Source organism: Mustelus asterias, chromosome 21 (assembly GCF_964213995.1).
Source record: "Mustelus asterias chromosome 21, sMusAst1.hap1.1, whole genome shotgun sequence".
In the NCBI taxonomy this organism is placed as follows: Eukaryota; Metazoa; Chordata; class Chondrichthyes; order Carcharhiniformes; family Triakidae; genus Mustelus; species Mustelus asterias.
The window spans coordinates 8,218,902-8,240,667 of NC_135821.1; the positions used below are offsets into that span (position 1 = coordinate 8,218,902).

At 39.8% G+C, this 21,766-nt stretch overlaps 1 protein-coding gene across 28 annotated transcripts in view; it reads right to left on the bottom strand.

The window, feature by feature from the left end:
• LOC144509076 (RNA binding protein fox-1 homolog 2-like) overlaps positions 1-21,766 on the bottom strand; it is a 295,347-nt gene that overhangs the window by 68,869 nt on the left and 204,712 nt on the right. For 26 of the 28 annotated variants that reach the window (XR_013500391.1, XR_013500389.1, XR_013500390.1 and 23 more), the window contains one exon: positions 2,393-2,641. The exons of the other annotated variants lie outside the window; for them this stretch is intronic. Coding sequence is in view for 22 of the 26 variants with exons in the window: in XM_078237387.1 (XP_078093513.1) it covers positions 2,393-2,641 (249 nt within the window). In the remaining 4 variants the exon portion in view is untranslated. The remainder of the gene's footprint in view (positions 1-2,392; positions 2,642-21,766) is intronic. 28 annotated transcript variants of the gene reach the window in all.

The following is a 21,766-nucleotide window of genomic DNA, read 5'->3' on the forward strand; positions in this document are numbered from 1 at the left end:
ACTCCATTAAAAAAAATTTCAACTGTCCTCACTTCAATTCTTTCATGGGATGTGGACGTCATTGGCTGGGTCAGCATTTGTTGCCTATCCCTAATTGCACTTGAACTGAGGGCAGTTAAGACATTGCTGTGGGTACAGAGTCACGTGTAGGCCAGACCTGGTAAGGATGGCAGATTTCCCTCCCTGCAGGATACTAGTGAACTGGATGGGTTTTTACAACAATTGACAATGGTTTCAAGGTTATCAGTAGACTTTAAATTCCAGATTTTCTTTTTATCAAATTCAAATTCCACATAATAGGATTCGAATCCGGGTCCCTAGAACATTACCCTGAGTCTCTGGATTACAAGTCCAGTGATTATACCACTATGCTGTTGCCTCTCCTATTTTGGAGAAGAGTGTGCCAAACCTTCAGCTTCCTTAGTTTAAAAAAGAGCTTTTTGACATTACATAGAATATACAACACCACAAAAGGCCTTTCAGCCATACAATTCCATGCTGGCATTTGAGGTCCACTTGAGCCTTTTCCCAACTTTCCTCTAATAGTATTACTCTATTTCCATCTCCCGCAAATATTCACCTAACCTCCTGTTAAATAAATCTGTACTACTGACCTCAAACACTCCATGTTAATAAGTTCTACATTCTCACCAGCAATGTTCCCTTTGGAATTTAGCTCTTTTTGTGCGGCTGTTTTTTTTTAAGTGCACAGTCCCTTTGTATTACTTTGCACGGTTACACATAGACATTTATCCCATGAACATGTTCCCATGGTACATTGTGACTACCTACTCACCCAACTGAGTGGGAACACCGCCTAACATTCTCCGGGTAAAAAGCTTATTCTGAATTTCCTATCTGATTTCTTGGTGATTATTTTATGTTGATGAGCTGTAATTTTGCTCTTCCTCACAACTTTACCATAACCTTTTGTAATTTTAAAGACTTCTACGCGGTCACCCCTCAGCCTTCGCTCTTCAAAAGAGAGGACCTAAGTAGTTCATTTTTCTTGGTAGATATAACCTCACATTTCTGGTACCATATTCCCTTTTATACTATGACAATCAGAAGTATAAACAGTACTCCAAATGCTCTCTAACGAAGGTTCAATACAAGTTTAGCATAACTTCTCCACTTTCAGTCTATATCGATTTAAACTCTAGTACTTTCCTTATTAACCTGGCATCACTACTTTGTGATTTGTGTATTTATACTTCCAGATCCTTTTCCTCCTTTACATCATTTAGATTCTTATTTTCCAATGAATGTCCTCATTTCCCTTTTCAAAATGTAATACCTCGTGATTATCGATGTTGAAACTCATTTGCAATTCTGTGCCCATTCTTCAACTATTTTAATGTCTTTTGTAAATCGTTGCTGTCCTCTTCAGGCTGACTATATCCTCTAACTCAGTGTCATCCGCAAGTTTGGAAATCGTGTTTTTGATTCCAAAATGTAAATCATTACTATAAATTGTGGACAGCAGTGGTTCCAGCACTGATGATCCATGTGGAACTCCACTTTTCACCTTCTACCACTCTGAATCCTTTATGCTTGCTCTCTACTTTTGTCTCAAAGTCCAAAGGGCCAAGATCAACATTGTGCAAAAGGGTGAAAAGCTATTTACAAATGAATTGACATATCTCTAAATTAAAAGTGCGAACAGATGCACACTTAGAAGGGAGAATTCAGGTATGGGCAACTTTCACTCAATTCTAACAGTTTAATCCAGCTTGAACAGATACTACTATGGCTGAGTGTAATAAAATGTTTTTAGGTGGAGATTATATTCCCTCAAGGCTACAAAAGCCCACAAGGAGGCAACACTGTGGTGTTAACATCGTGTCACCAGTGTCCTTGGCATTAATAAATCTCTTTTAGGGCAGAAGCTTTGCTGGATGGCTCAGAAGGAACTGATACCATCTCAAAGACTATATGGATTGTATTGTAAGCACACATATATAATGTGGATAACTTTGGTTCTTGCTGCAGGCTGATTGACCTGTACAAATAGAAAATGCAATTTTATCATTGCCAGCTTTCCCAAGTTGAAAAGGTTGTGAACGCAATATCCACTAACTGCATCTTTCTTTAAAGTTTCATTCATGAGCAACTGGGCGCATGCAAACTTTGGGCTGTGGTCACTAAATTCAACATGCAATATAGGATTAGAAATAGCTAGAACTAGTCAATTACAAAATTACTTCTCTAACTGGAAAAATATCATGACTGTAATAGCATGCCTACATGTAAAACCATGCACTCTGTATATCTGATTCTTGCTGTGGATGTAATAGTAAGCTTGTGCTGATAGCATTAAAATAAGATATAAAGTTAAACTTTTTTTGTATCACTGTGCAGGATGAAGACTAAAGCCTGGTTTTTGACTTACTGTGGCGGTTCCAGATACAGGCTGCACATTGGCAATTGTGCCACTCTGTTCCCCAAGAGTCTGACTGGATGCGTAGATATTCAGAGTATGGTCTGGGACTGGCGTCTGGCCTGTGTAGTCCTGAGTGTGTGGAACAGTGTATTCTGTTGGAATCCCATTCTGAGGAGGAGGAGGAGGAGGGGGAGGGAATGGAACTGTAGCGTACGGCTGTACCATAGCGTCTGGGGTGGCTGCTGGCTCCTGGCTACCCTAAGAAAGATGAATGAAAAATGACATTTGAGGAACGTTTCTCATGACATTCTTGGACAGGGTTTAAATGTGCAGCATTCATAACCTGACTGACACGTTCACATTCAGAAACCAATTGCAATCCTGCAAGAATTGTTCTCTGCAGATAACTGCAGCAAAATACCCGCTCATTTATAAAACCAAAACATTTAGAAATTACCAGGAATTTTAGAATAACGACCTGTCCCCAGCACAAGCTAAAAAGAGAAAAAAAACTGCAAATACTGAAAAACTGAGATATAAGAAAATACCGAAACACCGGAGTCAATATCGGCAAAGAGTATTGACAGGTTCCCACCTCCAGGACATAACCCTAACCCTTAACCTGTCTTTCTCTTTCCAGATGCTGACACACCTGTGCATTCCCAGCATTTTCTATTCTCAATTCCTTTGCAGAAGATATTGTCCAAGAGTGAGATTAGAAATGCTTTGTAGTACCCTTAAGTTAAATGTTAACACACCAAAGGCCAGATAGAAGGAATCGAGCAATTTGCCACTCCTTGGTTTTGAAATACAAAGAAATAGTTCAAAGAATTAAGAGCACATTACTACAACCTTTTACTCTGTAGCACTCAGGTTAGCGGTACAGAACTATTATTTTCACTACAGACATCTCCCGTTGTACTCAATTGGAGTGTACTCCAGCTCTGTAACACAATGGAATGTGTAGGACACCAATATCATTGCTCATTAATGTCTTCCAAACGGCACCATGTAGAACTGTGTACAAATTATGGCAGTATATTACTTTGGCATGAAAGAAAATGGTGGTGGTTTAGGAAAGCAGTGATTTTCAAACATTTCTGGATCCCTTGATAACATCGGCCCATTCTCACGTGGGAGCAGCAATAATTGCAGTTGTAAACCTGGTTCTAAAATCTGACTGATAGAAATTGCAAAAATATTGTACCGTATTCAATAATGAGAAAGGAGAAGGTTTATGGATACGAGATAATGCACATGGTCGTGGGGAGATGAGGGATAGAGATGCTTTTAGCAAAATAGCAGGGGCGCTTTTTAAGAGAAAGATCATGGAGTTTAACTTCAAGATACTGCCTCCCAGCTTACACATACAGGCTGCAAAAGCTTTTGAGTATTTCCGCCCCTTAGTCATAAGTTTGGTTTGCGTCTCTGGTGGTATGATTAAAAAAGAGGTTAAAGTGAATCTTGAAATAAAACTAGGTCTTAATCTTTAAACATGTCGGTAAATGTACAGTGTATAAGGGTTGGAACTTTAAGGAGTTGAAAGGTCTGAGGGGTAGGGTGAGAAATTTAAAAAAGCCACTATATCCTGGCAAAACAAAGAATTTTTTTTGTCACAACCTGACCTCAGGTCCAGAGTCTTTATTGACCCTCATTAAATTATGGGTCATAAGTTATTTTGTTGCCTAGCAACTACTAAATCCTATACTTCCAAGAGGAAAAGTAAAAATTTACTATTTTAATCACATGACCTAGGGTAGGCTTACAATTCTACAAGCAATGAGATATTCATAATTGCCAGTGAAAGCTGATAACAATTCTCTCCACCCACCCCTGCTTCAATAACAGTGGAGGCTGGGGTTTAAAAAAAATCAGATGCTATTAGCACTAATACAGAGCTCTGTCACATCACATTAAACATCGTCCACCCAGAACAACATAACGGTGCCCTTATCCCACACACAATGTTTTCCTGGATAGCTCATTCAACATGAAAAATCCAACTGAACATTGTCTGAAGGAAAAGGCTCATCTACATCAAGAGTGCAGAAGGTAAACAGTATTCCTCCATAACAGAGGATGGAATTACTCTTAAAAAGGAACAGACTAATCAGCATGGATGCACAAGTGACAGATGGGAATGTCTACTTTTCCTGAAATGTTTGATAACTCACGGAGAAGACACACACACACACACATTAAAAATTATGGCAGATATTAAAGAAATGCAACTACAAGAGTGGAGAGATAGCTTGGGGACAGAACACAGCTTTTCAAAAACAGATATTTTCCAAATTGTCAACATTAAGGTAATATTGTGTCTCAGATCTGTACCAAGAATTCTTAAATTGAAGTGGAAGTTTCCTGTTATATTATTCTATTATAATTTCGGAAAGATATGCTGATATGTATGTATACATAATACCCAAGGTGCCACATCACTCATTGGTACACTAAAACTTGTGAATCAAACTAACAACATCAGCTTTGACAAAGGGTCGTCTGGATTCGAAACGTCAGCTCTTTTCTCTCCTTACAGATGCTGCCAGACCTGCTGAGATTTTCCAGCGTTTTCTCTTTTGGTTTCAGATTCCAGCATCCGCAGTGATTTGTTTTTGTATTTTAACAACATACAAGTCCTGCTATGATCCGAGGAATAAATGGTGCAGCTTCCATCCATTGAGAATCTAGAAGTGTGATTATTCTGAACTTCTGGGAACAAGATGATGACATTTCGTATACCAGATGTAACAAATATACATGTAACAAATTGTGGGGAAGAATGCAAGAACACTGAAGTTAGCAGGAAGGGCAGAGAGGCAGCAAATGAATTCAATGCAGAGACAAGTTGTACATTTTGTGACAAAGAACAGTGAAATTAAGTATATCCAGCGTAACATCCTTAGTGAGGAATAAACAAATCTAGAAATGAAAATCCACTGATCCTTTAAAGTGGCAAGGCAGGTAGAAAAGATTGTTAAAAAAGGGAAATATAATTTTGGGTTATATATAGAGGCATGGGGAAGCAAAAAATGAAACCAGAAAGACCAAGTGTTAGGGTGGCAGATCAGAATCCCAAGGTATATTATGAAGCCAGACTAGACCCCAACAATATTTCTATTTTGGCATAAATGTGAGGATAGGATGTTTTGCTCTACTGACTTTTATTAAACAACACAGTTTAACTATAACAAATGAATTAGCTTAGCCCTTAAGAGTTGAACAATAGTCAAGATGAAAGGGGATACAGAAACCCCTGCTATTTTGAGACTATTAAAACAAAGTAGATTAGTTTAAAATAGGGACCACAGTGCGCCTTAAATATATCATAATGTGCCTCACTAACATATTATATGAAGGTATTGTCCATATAAGCACATATATAATCATTTTAGAAGAAGTATTATAGATTTAAACTGCCTTTTTGCGTTTTCTTGAGAGCTTTGGCCAAAAAGCAATTTACCCCTTGGCATACGGTGGCACAGTGGTTAGCACTGCTGCTTCACAGCTCCAGGGTCCCGGGTTCGATTCCCGGCTCGGGTCACTGTCTGTGTGGAGTTTGCACATTCTCCTCGTGTTTGCGTGGGTTTCCTCTGGGTGCTCCGGTTTCCTCCCACAGTCCAAAGATGCGCGGGTTAGGTTGATTGGCCAGGTTAAAATTGCCCCTGAGATGCGTAGGTTAGAGGGATTAGCGGGTAAATATGTGGGGGGTAGGGCCTGGGTGGGATTGTGGTCGGTGCAGACTCGATGGGCCGAATGGCCTCCTTCTGCACTGTAGGGTTTCTATGATTCTATGATTCTATAATAGGAAATAAGTTTAATTAGACAGACCACATTCTTTTGGAACAATGAAGCACAGAGCGTATACCCTATTATCAGGGGCAGGCCAGGTAGCTACAAGCAACCAAGGTCTTTGAAATGAATAGAAAGATTCAGCTTCTAGCTGCAATAAATAGACGTATTCAGTCTCCACTGATAAGGGGACAGAAAACAGGTAAGAAAGATGACTCCCTTCTCATTCCCAGGACTGCAGGTGTTAGGCACGATCCTGGAACCTATCGGATTTGAGTAGGTAACATTACTACGCAAACGGGGAGCTGGGGGGGGCAGTCTCTGGGTTCGGTCAACAAATTAATTCCTAATTCTGCTAGAAGCTATTGGCCAAAAGTAAGTAAAGTGTACTAATGTAATTGGACCATCCAGTTTGGATGACAGGTGGGGCAGGGGGGTCGAATCTTCAGAAATGTATATCTGTTGTGCTCATGTGATGTAGCATCAGAGAGACAGTTGGAATCCTCTGACCATCTCTCTCCCAATGTGTGTTGGTCAAATAAAGAACACCAGGGAACGTCTTTAACTGCATACTATCTTTCGCAAGTCTTTGTGTTAGCTGTGAGGGACGCCCCAGAAAATCCCCTTACAGAAAAGAAACAGTAAGTTTTAACTTATCACTATGTTAGTTTCAATTAAGCAAAATTTCTCTTATAGACTTAAACACACTTCAAACACAGTTAGCAAAACCTAGGTATACTTGCTTTAACCTTTGTTAATAGTATTGGAGCTTTGAGAAAACTTCTACCAGTTCCAGAAATCCAGTTCCAGTTCCAGAAAGCAACTGCTCTTTATTTTTAAAATGAAAATTAAACTGCTTTTTCCGACAAGCCTAGTTCCTCCCATTTTTAGTATCACACGACTATGTCCGTGTGGCTAACTCACCATATTACTTTAATGAAAAGCAGACCCCACCTTCTGCTAAATAAACACTTACATGATTAAAATGAGTAATTATCCTGCTTTCTCAGCATCTGCTGCATTCCTGTCAGACAAGCCAACTGCTTGTAACAAAACACTGCCTCTAAAAGCAATCCCCCCTTAAACATAAAATATGTTAATAGCACAGTATCATCACACAAGAAATGGAAAAGGAATTAATAAGCCGCAACTAAAAGCATGACTGAAAAAAAGGGCCGATTGAAGAGGAAAAAGGAAATATAATGAAGATATTAAACGTCTCTGATTTTAGAGAATTATATGGTAGAGGGAAGAAAAAGTGTACAAGAAAAGCAAGTAGATCAATGAGGTAAGGTAATTACAAGCAAGGAAGGAGTATTGTAAAATTGGTGGAAGTCTAAATTCTAAAAATCCTAAACTGTAGAAAATCAGAGATAATAGTACAGCATCCTTGTCTGTGAAAGTTGCACCTGAAGACTTGAAGGTTACGAATATGAAGCCTCTGATCAAAAAGGAAGAGAGGGATAAACCAGGTAGCTGCAGAGTAATCAACTTTGCATCAGGGTAGCTTCTACAAGCCATAACAAAGGACAAAAGGTAAGCCAGTTAAAGGTTATCCAACCTATCGTTTTAGTGCAGTTTTGCTGTACTTTTTCCATAGCTAAAATATCTTTCCGATAAACAAGTACCTAGAGTACTTTAACCATGGTCTAATTAATGTCTTGAACACATCCAAGATCATTTCTTGCTTTTGTAATCAATGCTTCTATATATCTTGCAGCTGGGATGTCCTCTATTCATGAGGTCATACCAATCAGCAGTATCATTGAGTTCACATAATTTCACATTAACCTTGCAGCTGGCTGGACTTCCAGTGAACCAGAGACACTAGAACAAGTTTCACACAATACAAGAGAAATTAAAATCTTTGGGTTTACACTATTATTGTCTTTTGATAGCAACACAAGAGCAGTTTAGCTTCTTTTTGTGAGTTAACTGAATTAATTTTCTCTAGTGGCTGCCACTTGAGAGATTCACAGTCCAATCATTTAAAAAAAAAACAGGACAATAAGCAGCCAGAAGCAGACAATGTGACCAGTCGCTGATACTCCATTCAACTCGGTCATCAGAATAACCACAACCACCCATAAACAAGGGATCAATTCTCTCTGTCTGTCTTGGGGAGAGAGGTGGGAGTGATGAAGTCTTTATACAAAAGGACAACATGCGTTAATCACAGTCATCATTCCTTTACAAAGATGGAATAGACTTAGAACACAACAATGGAGAAAATTACTGACGGTTTTCCTTCACAACCTGATTCTACAAAATTACATACTGCCGAATCGAATATCCAATAAATAATTACCTCTAAGCCCATCATAAAAGTGGAACTGTATTTTATATTGCCATCTTCTGAAACCAACAAGTGCCATGCCCAATGGTGAAAGGATATTAAACAAGATTGCGGATATTCCATCTGTTATCTACCCTCATTGCATTCACATCGTGGAATTACCAATGTTCATAATTTTATTTCCTTTAGAGTTAAAACATACTAAGATAAAAGCAAATTACTGCGGATGCTGGAATCTGAAACAAAAATGGAAAATTCTGGAAAATCTCAGCAGGTCTGACAGCATCTGTGGAGAGAGAATAGAGCCAACGTTTAGAGTCTGGATGACCCTTCTTCAGATCTCTGACTCAGTACAACTCGCTGAATTAGCCATTTTGTACTTTTGAACATCAGTGTGCCTCAGCTACTGGAACTTCTTATTCCGAGTCAGAAGGCTGTCTGGTCAAGCTCCACTTCATGACTTGAACATATAATCTTGGCTGCTACTTTAACCAAGAATGGAGGAGCAGCCTGAATCCCACAACCTGCTTTGCAGGTGGGATTTTTTGAATTGGAACACTGATTCTCCCATCTCCCATTTGCCAACATTTTAGAATCAAAGAATGGTTACAGCACAGGATCCATTTGGCTGATCTCGTCTCCCATTCTCTGCCAGAGCAATGCAGCTAATTACTCTTCCCTGCCTTATTCCCCCCCCCCCCCTCCCAAAGGCCCTGAAAACCTTTTCTCTTCAGAAAATTACAGTATTCAAAATTCCCTCTTAAAAGCCACAACTGAATCTGCCTCCATCACACACTCAAGACAGTGCATTCCAGATCCTAACCACTCTGTGTAAAATGTTCTTCCTCATGTCACCTCTGGTTATTTTGCCAATCAATTTATATCTGTGCTCTCTGGTTCTCACCCACCCGCCGTCAATGGAAACAATTTCTACCTACTCTGTCCGGACCCCTCATGATTTGAATACCTCTATCAAATCTCCTCTCAAACTTCTCTTCTCTTAAGGAAAACAGTCCCAGCTACTTCAATTCATCCAAGTAACTAAGTCCATCATCTTTGGAATTACTCTCCTAAATATTTCCAGACCCTCACAAAAGCCTTTACATCCTTTCTAAAGAGTGGTGCCCAGAAGTAGATGCATTACCCCAGTTAAGGTTGCACCGTGTTGTATAAAAGGTTCACCCAAACTTCCTTGCTTTCGCCTTCAATCAATATCAAAACTGATTAAATTATTAGCTATTATTTTGCAGGAAGGTGATGTGTGCAAAATGTTGCTGTCTAGACTGCAATTCAACAGTAATTCATTGGCTAGGAAGTATTTTGTGATGTCCTGAATTATAGATAAAATATTGCATTAATGCAAGTAATTTTCCCCCTTTGGGGCTCAGCACAGTGACGCATACAATAACCTTGTCCCATTCTGCCTCTGAACCAAAATGCTGCTTCAGTGAGTCAGCACTTCAGTTGGGGGAACTACAATATGCACCTGCAATTTCCTCATTTTCCTCTCTAACTGTAAAAACATTTTCGATTTGTACATATGCTACTGACTGTCAACAAGAGTTTCCCATCGTTAATGGCAATTCTGAAAATACACAGTTCGACTGCCACAAACCACAAACCCATATTTGCTGGGCGCCTTGTGTTTTGGAATACCCAGTTCCCCTCCGGACTGTTAATGTGACGAGCCAGCTCAGTGAGTCAGCACGCTTGCATCTCGACTCAAACCAGCACCATGACACACAGCACACTGATGCACACAACTGGTTCAATGTCAAATCTCAAACTAACCATTTCAATTTTTAAAATTTGCAGAGTTGATTCAAATCATCTTTTATATTGTCATCTGCCTGCACTCCTCGCCGGTTGTTGGGAGGCTTGGAGGCAGACTTAGAAAATTACAGTCTATTCATCAACTACAATATAAATCTCGGAGAGAGCTGTATGAAGGTCATTTTGGCATTGCTTCCTTTACAATTGACATAAAGGAGAGTGGCTTGAAATAGTCTTAACAGAAAATTGCCGACATTAATAGCAACAATCATGTTTAATGCTGTTTTTCAGAGGCTGAACACCTGAAGTGTGGATCTTGTAAGTGCCAGGCACTTGAAAATTGAAGATATTGTAGAAACCTCATTTGCATTATAGAATTCTTTTCTAATGCAGTCACTAGATGTTCATCAGGAGTGGGACTCTGGCAGAGTCCAGGACCCTGAAACCAATTGTGGTGCCTTCTCTGCCAACCAACTTTAATTCACTGACTCAGTACAGACCAGGAGCCAAATCTTAACTAGGTTTCTAAATAACTGAGCGTCACACAAGGTGAGACATTTTCTCTTTCAGCCACGGGGAAAAGGGCAAATTTTATTTACAAAATACTGGAATTCAGAGTTTGATTATCACCATGATGAGATTGATACACCAAATACTTATTCTGGACTTTGTGCTGTTCATTCTTATCACAGTACTTCTTTTCAGGCAGTTGTGGAGTGGGTTGAAAAAGATAGACAAGAAATGGTTGCGTGTCAGACCCTGGATTTTGCTGTCCATTAAAACTTCATCTCAGTTTATATCAAGCATGTTTTACGGTGCCGATTCTTCTTACAATTGTGTTCCATTACCATGAGGCACTCGATCTGTTTGCCAAAACTGAACTAACATAAATTAGACATCTTAGTGGTAATTGGTACCGGATTTCTATTTGATTGAGGTTGAATCCTTTCGAAAGGAATTTACTTGAAGATATCGCTAACACTTAAGGAACACAAAAGAAAACCATAAAATGTTTAATACAGATAGAGTTAATTGCATAAAGAACTCCAAAAGCAATGGTAAAGAAATTCACAGAATTTGCCAAAGGCAGTTGCTAATGAAAAACACATTTCAGCATGCGTCATGCAGAACTTTCCACTGCTGCAGCCGATTCACTTCCAAGATGTCTGGTGTCCTCATTACTAACACGCTCAATCCGCTCGGTGCAAAATGTAATTTTACAGATATCAGCAATCTTTGCACTAACTATTTTGTTAGTGGGTGTTTCTATTTCATTAACGCTAGTGTCCATTGTAACATGGTTCACCTTCTCCTCCTAACTAGGATTTCAGATTTCCTTACCCATATCATTTTACAGCACATTACTGCCTTGTAGGTGGTAGCAGACATGCATTGCTTTTGAAACCAAGTTACGACAGCAATTCTAAACATCATAATGCATTAAAGAAAACAAAGTAAATGTTTCCAGGAAAAAGTGTAGTAATCTCGCCAAAACAAATAATTATTCAGCGATCCATAATTCCCAATTAATCCATTTTAATATGAACACTAGGAATCCAGAATAAAAGGGTGGAACTAGGAAGAAAAAGAGAGAGACCCTCATCTGAAATCTTTAGTCTTGTACTCAGAATGCCACTACATTCAGATAAGCCCTGCATTCTGCTTCCAACAACGTTTCAGTTTTGAAAGCATCAGATTATTACTAGCAGTTTAATAAACATCTTTTATGCAAGTTTTTTTTAAGACTCCCTCTCATCATCCTCAAACCTGAGGAGGTTACTGCAAGAGCAGCTGCCAGCCCTCTAGGTACTGAGCTGTGGCAGCAATCAAAGGATCTCATGTTTTTGGTTTTCTCTACCTGGAAGAAAGCATCAAACTCCTTAACAAAATAAAACGTTGACCACATAAAGATACCAATGTGCATACTTCCAGCAGCGGTGTCACTTATGTCCCATCTAACCAAGGATACAGACAACTGCAACCTAATACTTTGCTCAACTAGCTGCTTTGTACATAAACCTGCATAGTGTTGCCTAGTGTTCAGTTTGATGAAGTTCATTATTGCTAAACCTGACTCATTCACTCCAGTGCAAGTTGCTGATTAGTAACCAGGAGAGGGCAGGGAAGTCCAAGGCCAACTGCACCAGTTCTGAGCTCATTGAGACTAGGAATCAAACTTGGAACCTTTCAGGATTGCAGGTCTCAGTGATGCACTATATACTGCATTTGCCCATTGAGTCTTTGTAGTGAGAAGATTAGTATCTGGCAATCTTACCTTTCTTGCTTTGGAACACATACTTCAATAGATCATGTAATTCGATTGCAGTTTAATTCTCTCAAAAGGAGGAACATCATGTTTTATTCCCATGCTATCCTGACTGATACAGTTTGTCTTATCACCTAATCTGAAAGTGTAATTCAGATGTATAATTCTTGGTTAAAATTTGATAGATCTGAGACGTCTCACTTCCAATAAATGCCTATTTTCAGCAAGCAGCATTCAATAATTGGTTCAAACCTGGAGTCAGGCTTGATCAGTTTGATTGAAAAATATATTTGATGTCTTTGACTATAACAGGTCCCTGCATTTCAACGGGGCTGAGATTTTCCCAACACTCTATCATAAACCTCAACCATTTCCCCGATAAATCTTAATTAACAGAGGGAAGAAATATGGTATTTCTTTCCATCACATTTGGACCAATTTTCTCACAGGAAACTATTAGATGTTTAAAGCAGTACAATGAAAAAGACAACTGAAGTATGCTTGCACTGCTTGTACCTACTTTATTCAGCACAACTACTTCATCTTGTGACTCATTTATGCTGCACAGCCACATTAGAATGCGACTTGGAGCTTCAAGGTGGCAACTATGGCCAATGAATCCACCCCATTCAGACTGCCAGACAATTTAATCTAGATCGAGAAGATTGCAACGACTTGTGTCAGTCTTCATGCCTCACCAACCAGTCAAACGATTCCAGTTCAATTAATTTCCAGAAGATTTCTTGTATGAAAAAGCTTCTTTTTGAAAAAAAGCATGTTGCATTTAAAACATTTCAACTAAAAATATGTACTGCCAATAATCCAGATTTAAATTTTCTAAATTTCACTCCATTTTTTGAAAGTCTGGACGAGTTGCACCTTTGCTCAATGCGACTTTCAACAACTCAGCCGAGAGAAAGGGGGAAGGCACGAATTAGCCATGGCTGCAATTTGAACCAAGTCCCTCAGCAGCTTTGTGCAGGAATGCTTGCACCACTTGGTCAACTTCATTCAATGAGTTTTAGAAGTCTACAGCTATTAATAAATAATACCCGAGAAGAGTGTGGGATAGTGCCTCCAAATAACGGACTGAGGATTTGAATTTCTCGGGTAACGATAGATAAAATCCAAACCACATTCTGTAAATATCAACTCTGTTAGCTTTAAACACATTGTATTTTGTTCGGGATGACTTTTTCCACGCAACAAAACATTGGGAATGCAACTGAAGGGGTTAATTCTGGCTGCATGCAAAAGGAAAAACAGTAATGAACTTTTCCACTATCCCAATCTGGATTGATCCTCAGTATTATTTCTGTTTATCGAACTGATTCCAGCAACCCAGAGGCTCAGACAAAGCTGAAGATATTGTATTCAGACATGAGTAAGTAGTCTGGGATGGATTTGTTCCACTGGGAATGTTAACATCGCTGTTACACACATCTGTGAATATTTTCTGAAGCAAATGCAGAATAATTGTCCAAAGCTGAAACTGCCACTTTCTGATGAGTGGATTGAAAATATCCAATTTCTTTCACCAATGCTTTTAACACGGCATCACCTTTCTTTCTTCAACCAAGACCCAGGGCTCCCTACATATATTGTCTGTGACCCAGGTGAGAAACTGACAGCTATAGCTCAAAGGTTCAAAAGACAGACAGTCCACACTTTAAACTCTCTAAATTTAAAGCCTAAAGTGACATATCAGTTGCAAGATGGCTGTGATTTCTTTCATAACTGTGAGTGGGAACGTGTAGTTTGCTAGAATCTCATGATTTTCAAAAGGACAATAATACTTTTTTTTAACAAAAATGAAAAACTTTGTATTTTGTTTCCTTTCTTATTCTCTTCTGCTGTGTTAAATTGAAATTGAGAAAGAAAACTGGCAAAGGAAAGGTTAAATGTGTCTGTTGGAAATGGTGTGTAAACAGCAACATATTATGAGAGGGCTGTGTTCAAACAAGTCAACATTGGCCACTCTGCTCCTTTGTACATCTGACCAAAGTTGAAAATCCTGAAATATAAACAGTTCATTTTTATAAAGAGACGTCATTCAAGTACTGCCCAGCCTCGTTTAGCCTCAAAAGGAAAACAAGGCCTAATCTCTTCTCATCCCTTAAGTGATGCTGCCAATAAACTGCATATGGTTCATTTTCCTTCGAATAGATATGTTGCTTTATTTCTCCAACGTACTAAATTCAGCTGCTGCTATGAAGTTTCACTGGGAATCGGTTTCTCACGTTCGGGGGAGTCTTCACAAAAAGGAACTGGAAACTTTCTATTCATTTACAAACTAAAGAAACAAAAGTGCAAATCAAATCAAGGCACATTATCACAGTCACTTGTTAATATTTGTTTCTGGCATGTGCGTAATACTGACAAGGTAGTGTCATATCAGTGTTACCAACCATTCCCAGTCGCCCCAAGAACACCAAGAGTCAACCATCTCGAATCAGCATCACGTGTGGGCCAGACAGGTAGTGAATGGTAACTTAGCTTCCCAGAAGACATTGGTGTAGTACAGCTCAATTCAGTTCAATTTCAGAATGTGGTGGTTTTATCTCTTAATGTCTGGGTTATTAGAAACATAACTCTATAAAGCATTTAGACAGTTACATGGGTAAGATGGGTATAGAGGGATATGGGCCAAATGTGGGCAACTGGGACTAGCTGAGGGGTTTAAAAAAAAAGGGCGGCATGGACAAGTTGGGCCGAAGGGCCTGTTTCCATGCTGTAAACCTCTATGACTCTAACCACTAGGCTAATGGACCCGATTGAGAGGAATTACAGTTCTTCTTCCTTCTTAAGCAAAAATATTTTAAAACCATTTCTTCATTGAAGATCAATCTCCTCTAAGATTGAATTAATTCCCTGATATTAATGTGTTTTCCAAGGATCAATGATCATCACCTCTTTACCAGAGACTATTCGAACATCACTGTTGAAATCTATCCTCGGTCTTCTGAACATCATTCCTCGATTCAAAATGGCAAGTGGAACATTGTGACTTACTCGGATATCTAAATTATTAAAGCCCCTGTTGCCCTGTTTGAACTACATCGTCAGCAGATGAATTAAAATCAGAGAATCACAGAAGGAAGCCACACAGCCCATCGTGTCAGTACTGGCTCTTTGAAAGAGCTATCCAACTCCTCTGATCTTTTCCTTATCGCCTTGCAATTGTTTCCCCTTTAAGTATTTATTCATTTCCCTTTTTAAAATTACAACTGAATCTGTTTTAACTAAAGCTCTGGATTAACCCACATAGTGACAAACTGCCAGAAACAACAACACTAAAGTCACCATCTTTGCAATGAGTTTCCTTTCAACAGCTGAATTTCCCTGGAAATGAAGACAATTCACCCCTAGCTCGATGGGCCAAATGGCCTCTTCTGCGCTGTAGAGATTCTATGATTCTATGGAAAGGTCCTATTGGCCTGCTGGTGAACCAGATCCAGGTCTGATCTTGCACTCAAATAAAACTGGTTGGTTACTTCTGGTTAAATATATAGAATGATAGGAAATAGGAGCAGGAACAGGCTATTTGGCCCTTCAAGCCTGCTCCACCAATCATAGTAATCATGGCTGGTCATCCAACTCAACAGCCTGATCCCGCCTTCCCTCTATATCCTTTGATCCCCTTCACCTCAAGAGCTAAATGGGGTGGCACAATGGTTAGCACTGCTGCCTCACAGCACCAGAGATCCGGGTTCGATTCCCGACTTGGGTCACTACCTGTGTAGAGTTTGTACGTTCTCCCCACGTCTGCGTGGGTTTCCTCCGGGTGCTCCGGTTTCCTCCCACAGTCCAAAGATGTGCAGGTTAGGTGGATTGGCCATGCTAAATTGCCCCTTAGTGTCCCAAGATGTGAAGGTTAGGGGGATTTGCCACAGTAAATGTGTGGGGTTATGGGGATAGTGCAGGGAAAGAGGGCTTGGATAAGATACTCTGTCAGAGAGTCGGTGCAGACTTGATGGGCAGAATGGCCTACTTCTGTACTGTAGGGATTCTGTGATTCTATAACTGCTTCTTGAAAATTTGCTTCTACAAATTTGTAAAACATAATTTAGAACTACAGTAACCTGAAATACCTCAATAACTAGTAACTTACAGGACTGCAATTAAAGGCATACACTGACCAGGTCAATAGGAGTGGGACTAATTGGACAGCTTTTGCAAAGAGCCAGCAGTGCACGATGGGTTGAATAGTTTCTTCTGCACTAATAAGAACATAAGAAATGAGCAGGAGTAGGCCATCTAGCCCCTCGAGCCTGCCCCGCCATTCAATAAGATCATGGCTGATCTGATCACTGTATCATTTTGATTCCTAGATTAGGAGTTATGTTCATTTATGAACTTTTCTGAATGGTTTTCAAATAAGCACATCACAGAATCCAACACGGATAACTATTAGGAATACATTATCTAAATGTTTCATATTAAGTACATTTCAATACCAGTCATCAAGGTTCCCACTTTGAGTTAGAAGGTTGTGTTCAAGTTCCATTCATAATTTAAGCCAACCCTGCAGTACTGAGGGAGTGCTAAATTGTCAAAGCTGTTGTTTTTCAGCTAGGATGTTAAAACCAGGATGTTAACAGTTCTTTCTTCCAGTGCTCAGGTAAATGCTGAAGATGCCTTAGAGAAACTTCAACCACCAAAAAAACAGATTAACTGCATACTCATCTCATTGCTGTGCGTTAAATAGTTTCACATTTGCCCATGTAATAGTTATCAGAATTCCAAAAAAAATTGTATATGAAGCACTTGAAAATGTCTGAGATTCAATAAGACACGGAGATCAGATTGCTCTTACATTAAAATAGGAAATTTCAGATAATGACACCAAAATTCCACCGTGGAGAGGTTCTAATCATAAAGAAAGATTGAAGAGGTGGAAGTGACCTAATAGGGGTCTTTAAAATTGTGAAAGGGGATTGACAGGGTAGACATCGAGAAAATGTTTAGGGTTGTGGAAGTGGTGAAATCCAAAACCAAGGGGGAGAAAGAGGAGAGGCACTACTAAATCCAATTGGAAATTCCAGAGAAACCTCTTTAATCAGAATGGAATATACACACGCAGCAGATGTACTTAAGGGAAAGCTCGCTAAGTACATGAGGGCGAGGGATAGAAGTTAAGACTAATAAAAGGTTAGATAAAGGAACATGTGTGGAGCATAAACTCTGATGGAGACAAATTGAGCTTAAGCACTTGTCCGAAATGATATGTAGTTACCTTTCTTAGCCCCGAGATATCCCAGCACTTTGAAAGTATTTTTCTATCAACTTTTGTCTCATCTCAATGTTATCTACATATTAGCAATTTCAGTAACCAAGTAGACTGAAGTTACTGCATCAGTGGCACTGCATGGCTTTTACAGACTGTGTATAAGCAATGACTCCGGTTCAAATGAACAAGATACCAATCAAAGAGCAAAATTACAAACTTTGTTGTTGGCAACACCAGAATGCAAATGAAGCTAAGTGGCTTGCATCATTTCTCAATGTAGCAAACTACTTAAAGCACCTTGCAAAGAAGTACACTTAGTTGAATAACTCACGACACGGCTGGGACTCTGCAGTCTGAACATTGCAGAGGTCTCACTGTCCATTGTATACAGCACGTTGTGGTTAAAGATTTGCAAAAAAAACCAAGTGAAATCCACCTGCTTTGTTGTGAATGAACGAGACAAAAATCTACACTGGGCCCAGCTGAAATTTTAACTAATTCAAACCTGCAACCAATGGAATATGTTTAAGATTATGTAAGATTTTTGAAGATCCAAGAAATCCAGGCTGCAGCAGATATCACAGCCTATCGTTTGGTAGCGCCAATCCACATACACCTGGAGATGCCAGGTTCCATCCCGTTTGTTCAATCCCAAATTAGATTGTGTCAGGCTGAACACAGGGGTGGCGGCACAGTGGTTAGCACTGCTGCCTCACAGCGCCAGGGACCCGGGTTCGATTCCCGGCTTCGGTCACTATCTGTGTGGAGTTTGCACGTTCTCTCCGGGTGCTCCGGTTTCCCCCCCCAGTCCGAAAGACGTGCTGGTTAGGTGCATTGGCCATGCTAAATTCTCCCTCAGTGTACCCGAACAGACGCCGGAATGTGGCGACTAGGAGAATTTTACAGTAACTTCATTGCAGTGTTAATGTAAGCTTTACTTGTGACTCATAAATAAACTTTACTGAATGGAAATCAGTAGGCCTAGTGTAGGAACAGAAAGGAATTGTGGGCTTTGAAGAGTGTTGTCCTGTATGCAATCCCGGCCCCCTATGACAATGAAGAATCTGATCTAGTTCACAGAATCAGTCTGGACAAAAAACAGAAATGAGCCAAAGTCTCTATTCCTTGTTGGAAGTTCTGTCTATGGTTTAGGCCAGAATCTTGAGAAACTGATAGCTTGTATGGTTGGATAGCTGACATATATTCATCCAATGCATCAGTAGTCTCAGCACCACCCTCCAGCCAATCCAGTAAGCAACCATGAGTTCTGCTCAAGTTTTTGGAACAGGTCTGCCCCACTTTATTGCCATGATGTGGAGATGCTGGCGTTGGACTGGGGTAAACACAGTAAGAGTTTTAACAACACCTGGTGTTGTTAAAACTCTTACTTTATTGCCTGCAGGACCATTGATCTGCATGGATAGCTGGGGAGTGGGAAAACATGATGTATTGCTTGATGTGCTTACATGGATTATGATTTCTACCTCTTACTGTTTTTATTATAGCTATTGCACCTCTTTGATCAGACTGCTGGAAGGTGCACCAAAGCGGCCTGGCTAATTTATTTTTCTTCCTGCCCTCTAAATTAGCAATAAGGCAGAGTTGAAACTCATTACTGTGCGTAAAACACTGTGGGTACAAGCAAACCTCCTGCTATTCAATAAGGCAGCACGCTGGAGTCCCAGTTGAGTGTGCCACCAGCCCTCCTGGATTATCTAATTTTAAGAGTATAGCACCTTCATGGAAGCAAACATTTCTCTAATAATTAATAATAACCATGAATCACTTTGGATAATGTGGTATTAATGATTTAATTCAATGCCCTCTCAACAGTGGTAAGCAGGTCACTGGTGTGACAAGTTTGCTAAATAGAAATGTGAAGGATGGTAGATTTATACCCCTGCACCCCCAACACACAAACCCCAGCCAGAATTTAGTGAATATTTGCATTACACTAAACATGGGATAGAAATATTTGGATAAATTCAGGAAACAGTTCAAATATTGAGGTTTTACTCAATTGCACTGGAAGTAGAAGAGTTGAGACTCCCCAAAATCAGCTTTCTGGGGTGATGCTTTGGCACATCACTGACCGTTTCAGAACCCTTCTGAATGCTCCTTAATCTTATATTCAGCCACTCCCTGGCGAACTGGTATGCAACTCAACAAAGTTCAACAAAATTGCATAGTGCAAATATTCAGCAATCAGCCTATACAGCAGTAAAGAAATAAAACAGTGAGTCTGATTATCTGGGCGGCACTGCTGCCTCACAGCGCCAGGGACCCGGGGTTGCATGGTGGCACAGTGGCAAGCACTGCTGCCTCACAGCGTCAGGGACCCGGGCTCGATTCCAGCCTCGGGTCACTGTCTACGTGGCGTTTGCACGTTCTCCTTGTGTCTGCGTGGGTTTCCCTCCGTGTGCTCCAATTCCCTCCCACAGTCCATTTTCTGCTAGGTTGATCGGCGGTGTAAAATTCCCCCTTGCTGTCAAGGGAACTAGCAGGGTAAATACGTGGGGTTACGAGGATAGGATGGGATTGCTGTCGGTGCAGGCTCAATGGCCTCCTGCACTGTAGGGATATGATGATTCTATCCATCAGGGGTAAATGCACACATTGTAATGTTGTCTCTCTAAAAACTTGACAAAAGCATAACTGCACCTTTTGACTAAGGATCTGTTCCTCACTAAGACTTATTCCATAGACACTCAGATTACCAGCAATTATTAATTTTCATTACAGCATTTCTAAAGTCATCCTTTAAAATTGGCAGATTTTAATTAGCTAAAATAACCAATGCTGTTTTGGCTTAGTGTAGCAAAAGCAGCAAAACATTTGGTTTGAATGTACTTAGAGCTGCTCTCGTTAGTCATTTCCCCCCAGTGCTCTCTGAAGGCCTGAATCTTGCAGTGCTTTAACTTCCCATGTGCCCTCAGCTCCAAGGTGTCCATTCTAGATGACAGGTGTTAGCGTGCTATTTAACTGTGGAGAGCTGTGTTAGCCTTGCCCAATTGAAGTGTGTACACACACACACATAAACAGATTTTTGATCTCTTGGGGAATCAAGGGATATGGGGAAGGGGCAGGAAAGTGGGGTTAATTCAGATAATCAGCCATGATCGTACAGAATGGCAGAGAAAGCCCAATGGGCCAAATGGTCTACTCCTGCTTGTATTTCTTATGTTCAATATCCAACAAAGATTACTGAATGACATTGAGTGGAAACTGCGGCTATTTTCACCTTCCCTATCATCCATAAGGCTAATATCTGGGAATCCCATAGTGTGTGGATAACATTGAAGGTGTAGTTACATACATTGGATTGTATTTTCTATATTTATGCAGGTTTCATGCTTTATAATCGTTTAAAAGAAGCTGAATGCTTTAGGTCTGAATTAAAAGTCACTGTATGCAGGGTGAAATTTAAAATCATTCCTCAGTTTAAATAATTAGTAAAATCTTTCATGTGGGTTATGGTACAAATTACAAATGACAAACAACTCAATCAAAATGCTAGAGATGGATGGGATTATGAGTTACATTAAATTCAAAAATATTCCTCAATATAGCTAGAATTTTAATATTTCAAATTAAAATGCCTTTTCTTTCAAACATTGTAAAAATTACATTTATTTTGGTAATAGGGGCACAATATGTCAAGATGGCTGTGTTTTGTGGCAAATGCTGCTTTCCTTTTCTTTCTTTCATTACAGCTCTTTATCACCGGGCTCCTATCCTATTTTGGATATAAAAAGTCTCCTGAAGCACATTCCCCGGACTGCAGAAAACATTGCTGCTGCTTCTTTGTGTGACTGATGGAATAACAGTGTGCGGCACTCTCTGCAGAAAATGCAAGGAAAAACAACCAACACTTCCATACATTATGAAACTGGAAAAATGAAATGTCAATATTCGAAGAAGCTAGCAGCTTCAGTCTGAATTTCCAAGCACAAAAATGGATCCTGCGTACATGCTTTTAAAACCCAGCTGCTACCTTTTGTGTTTGCTAAAGATCAGAAGGAAAAG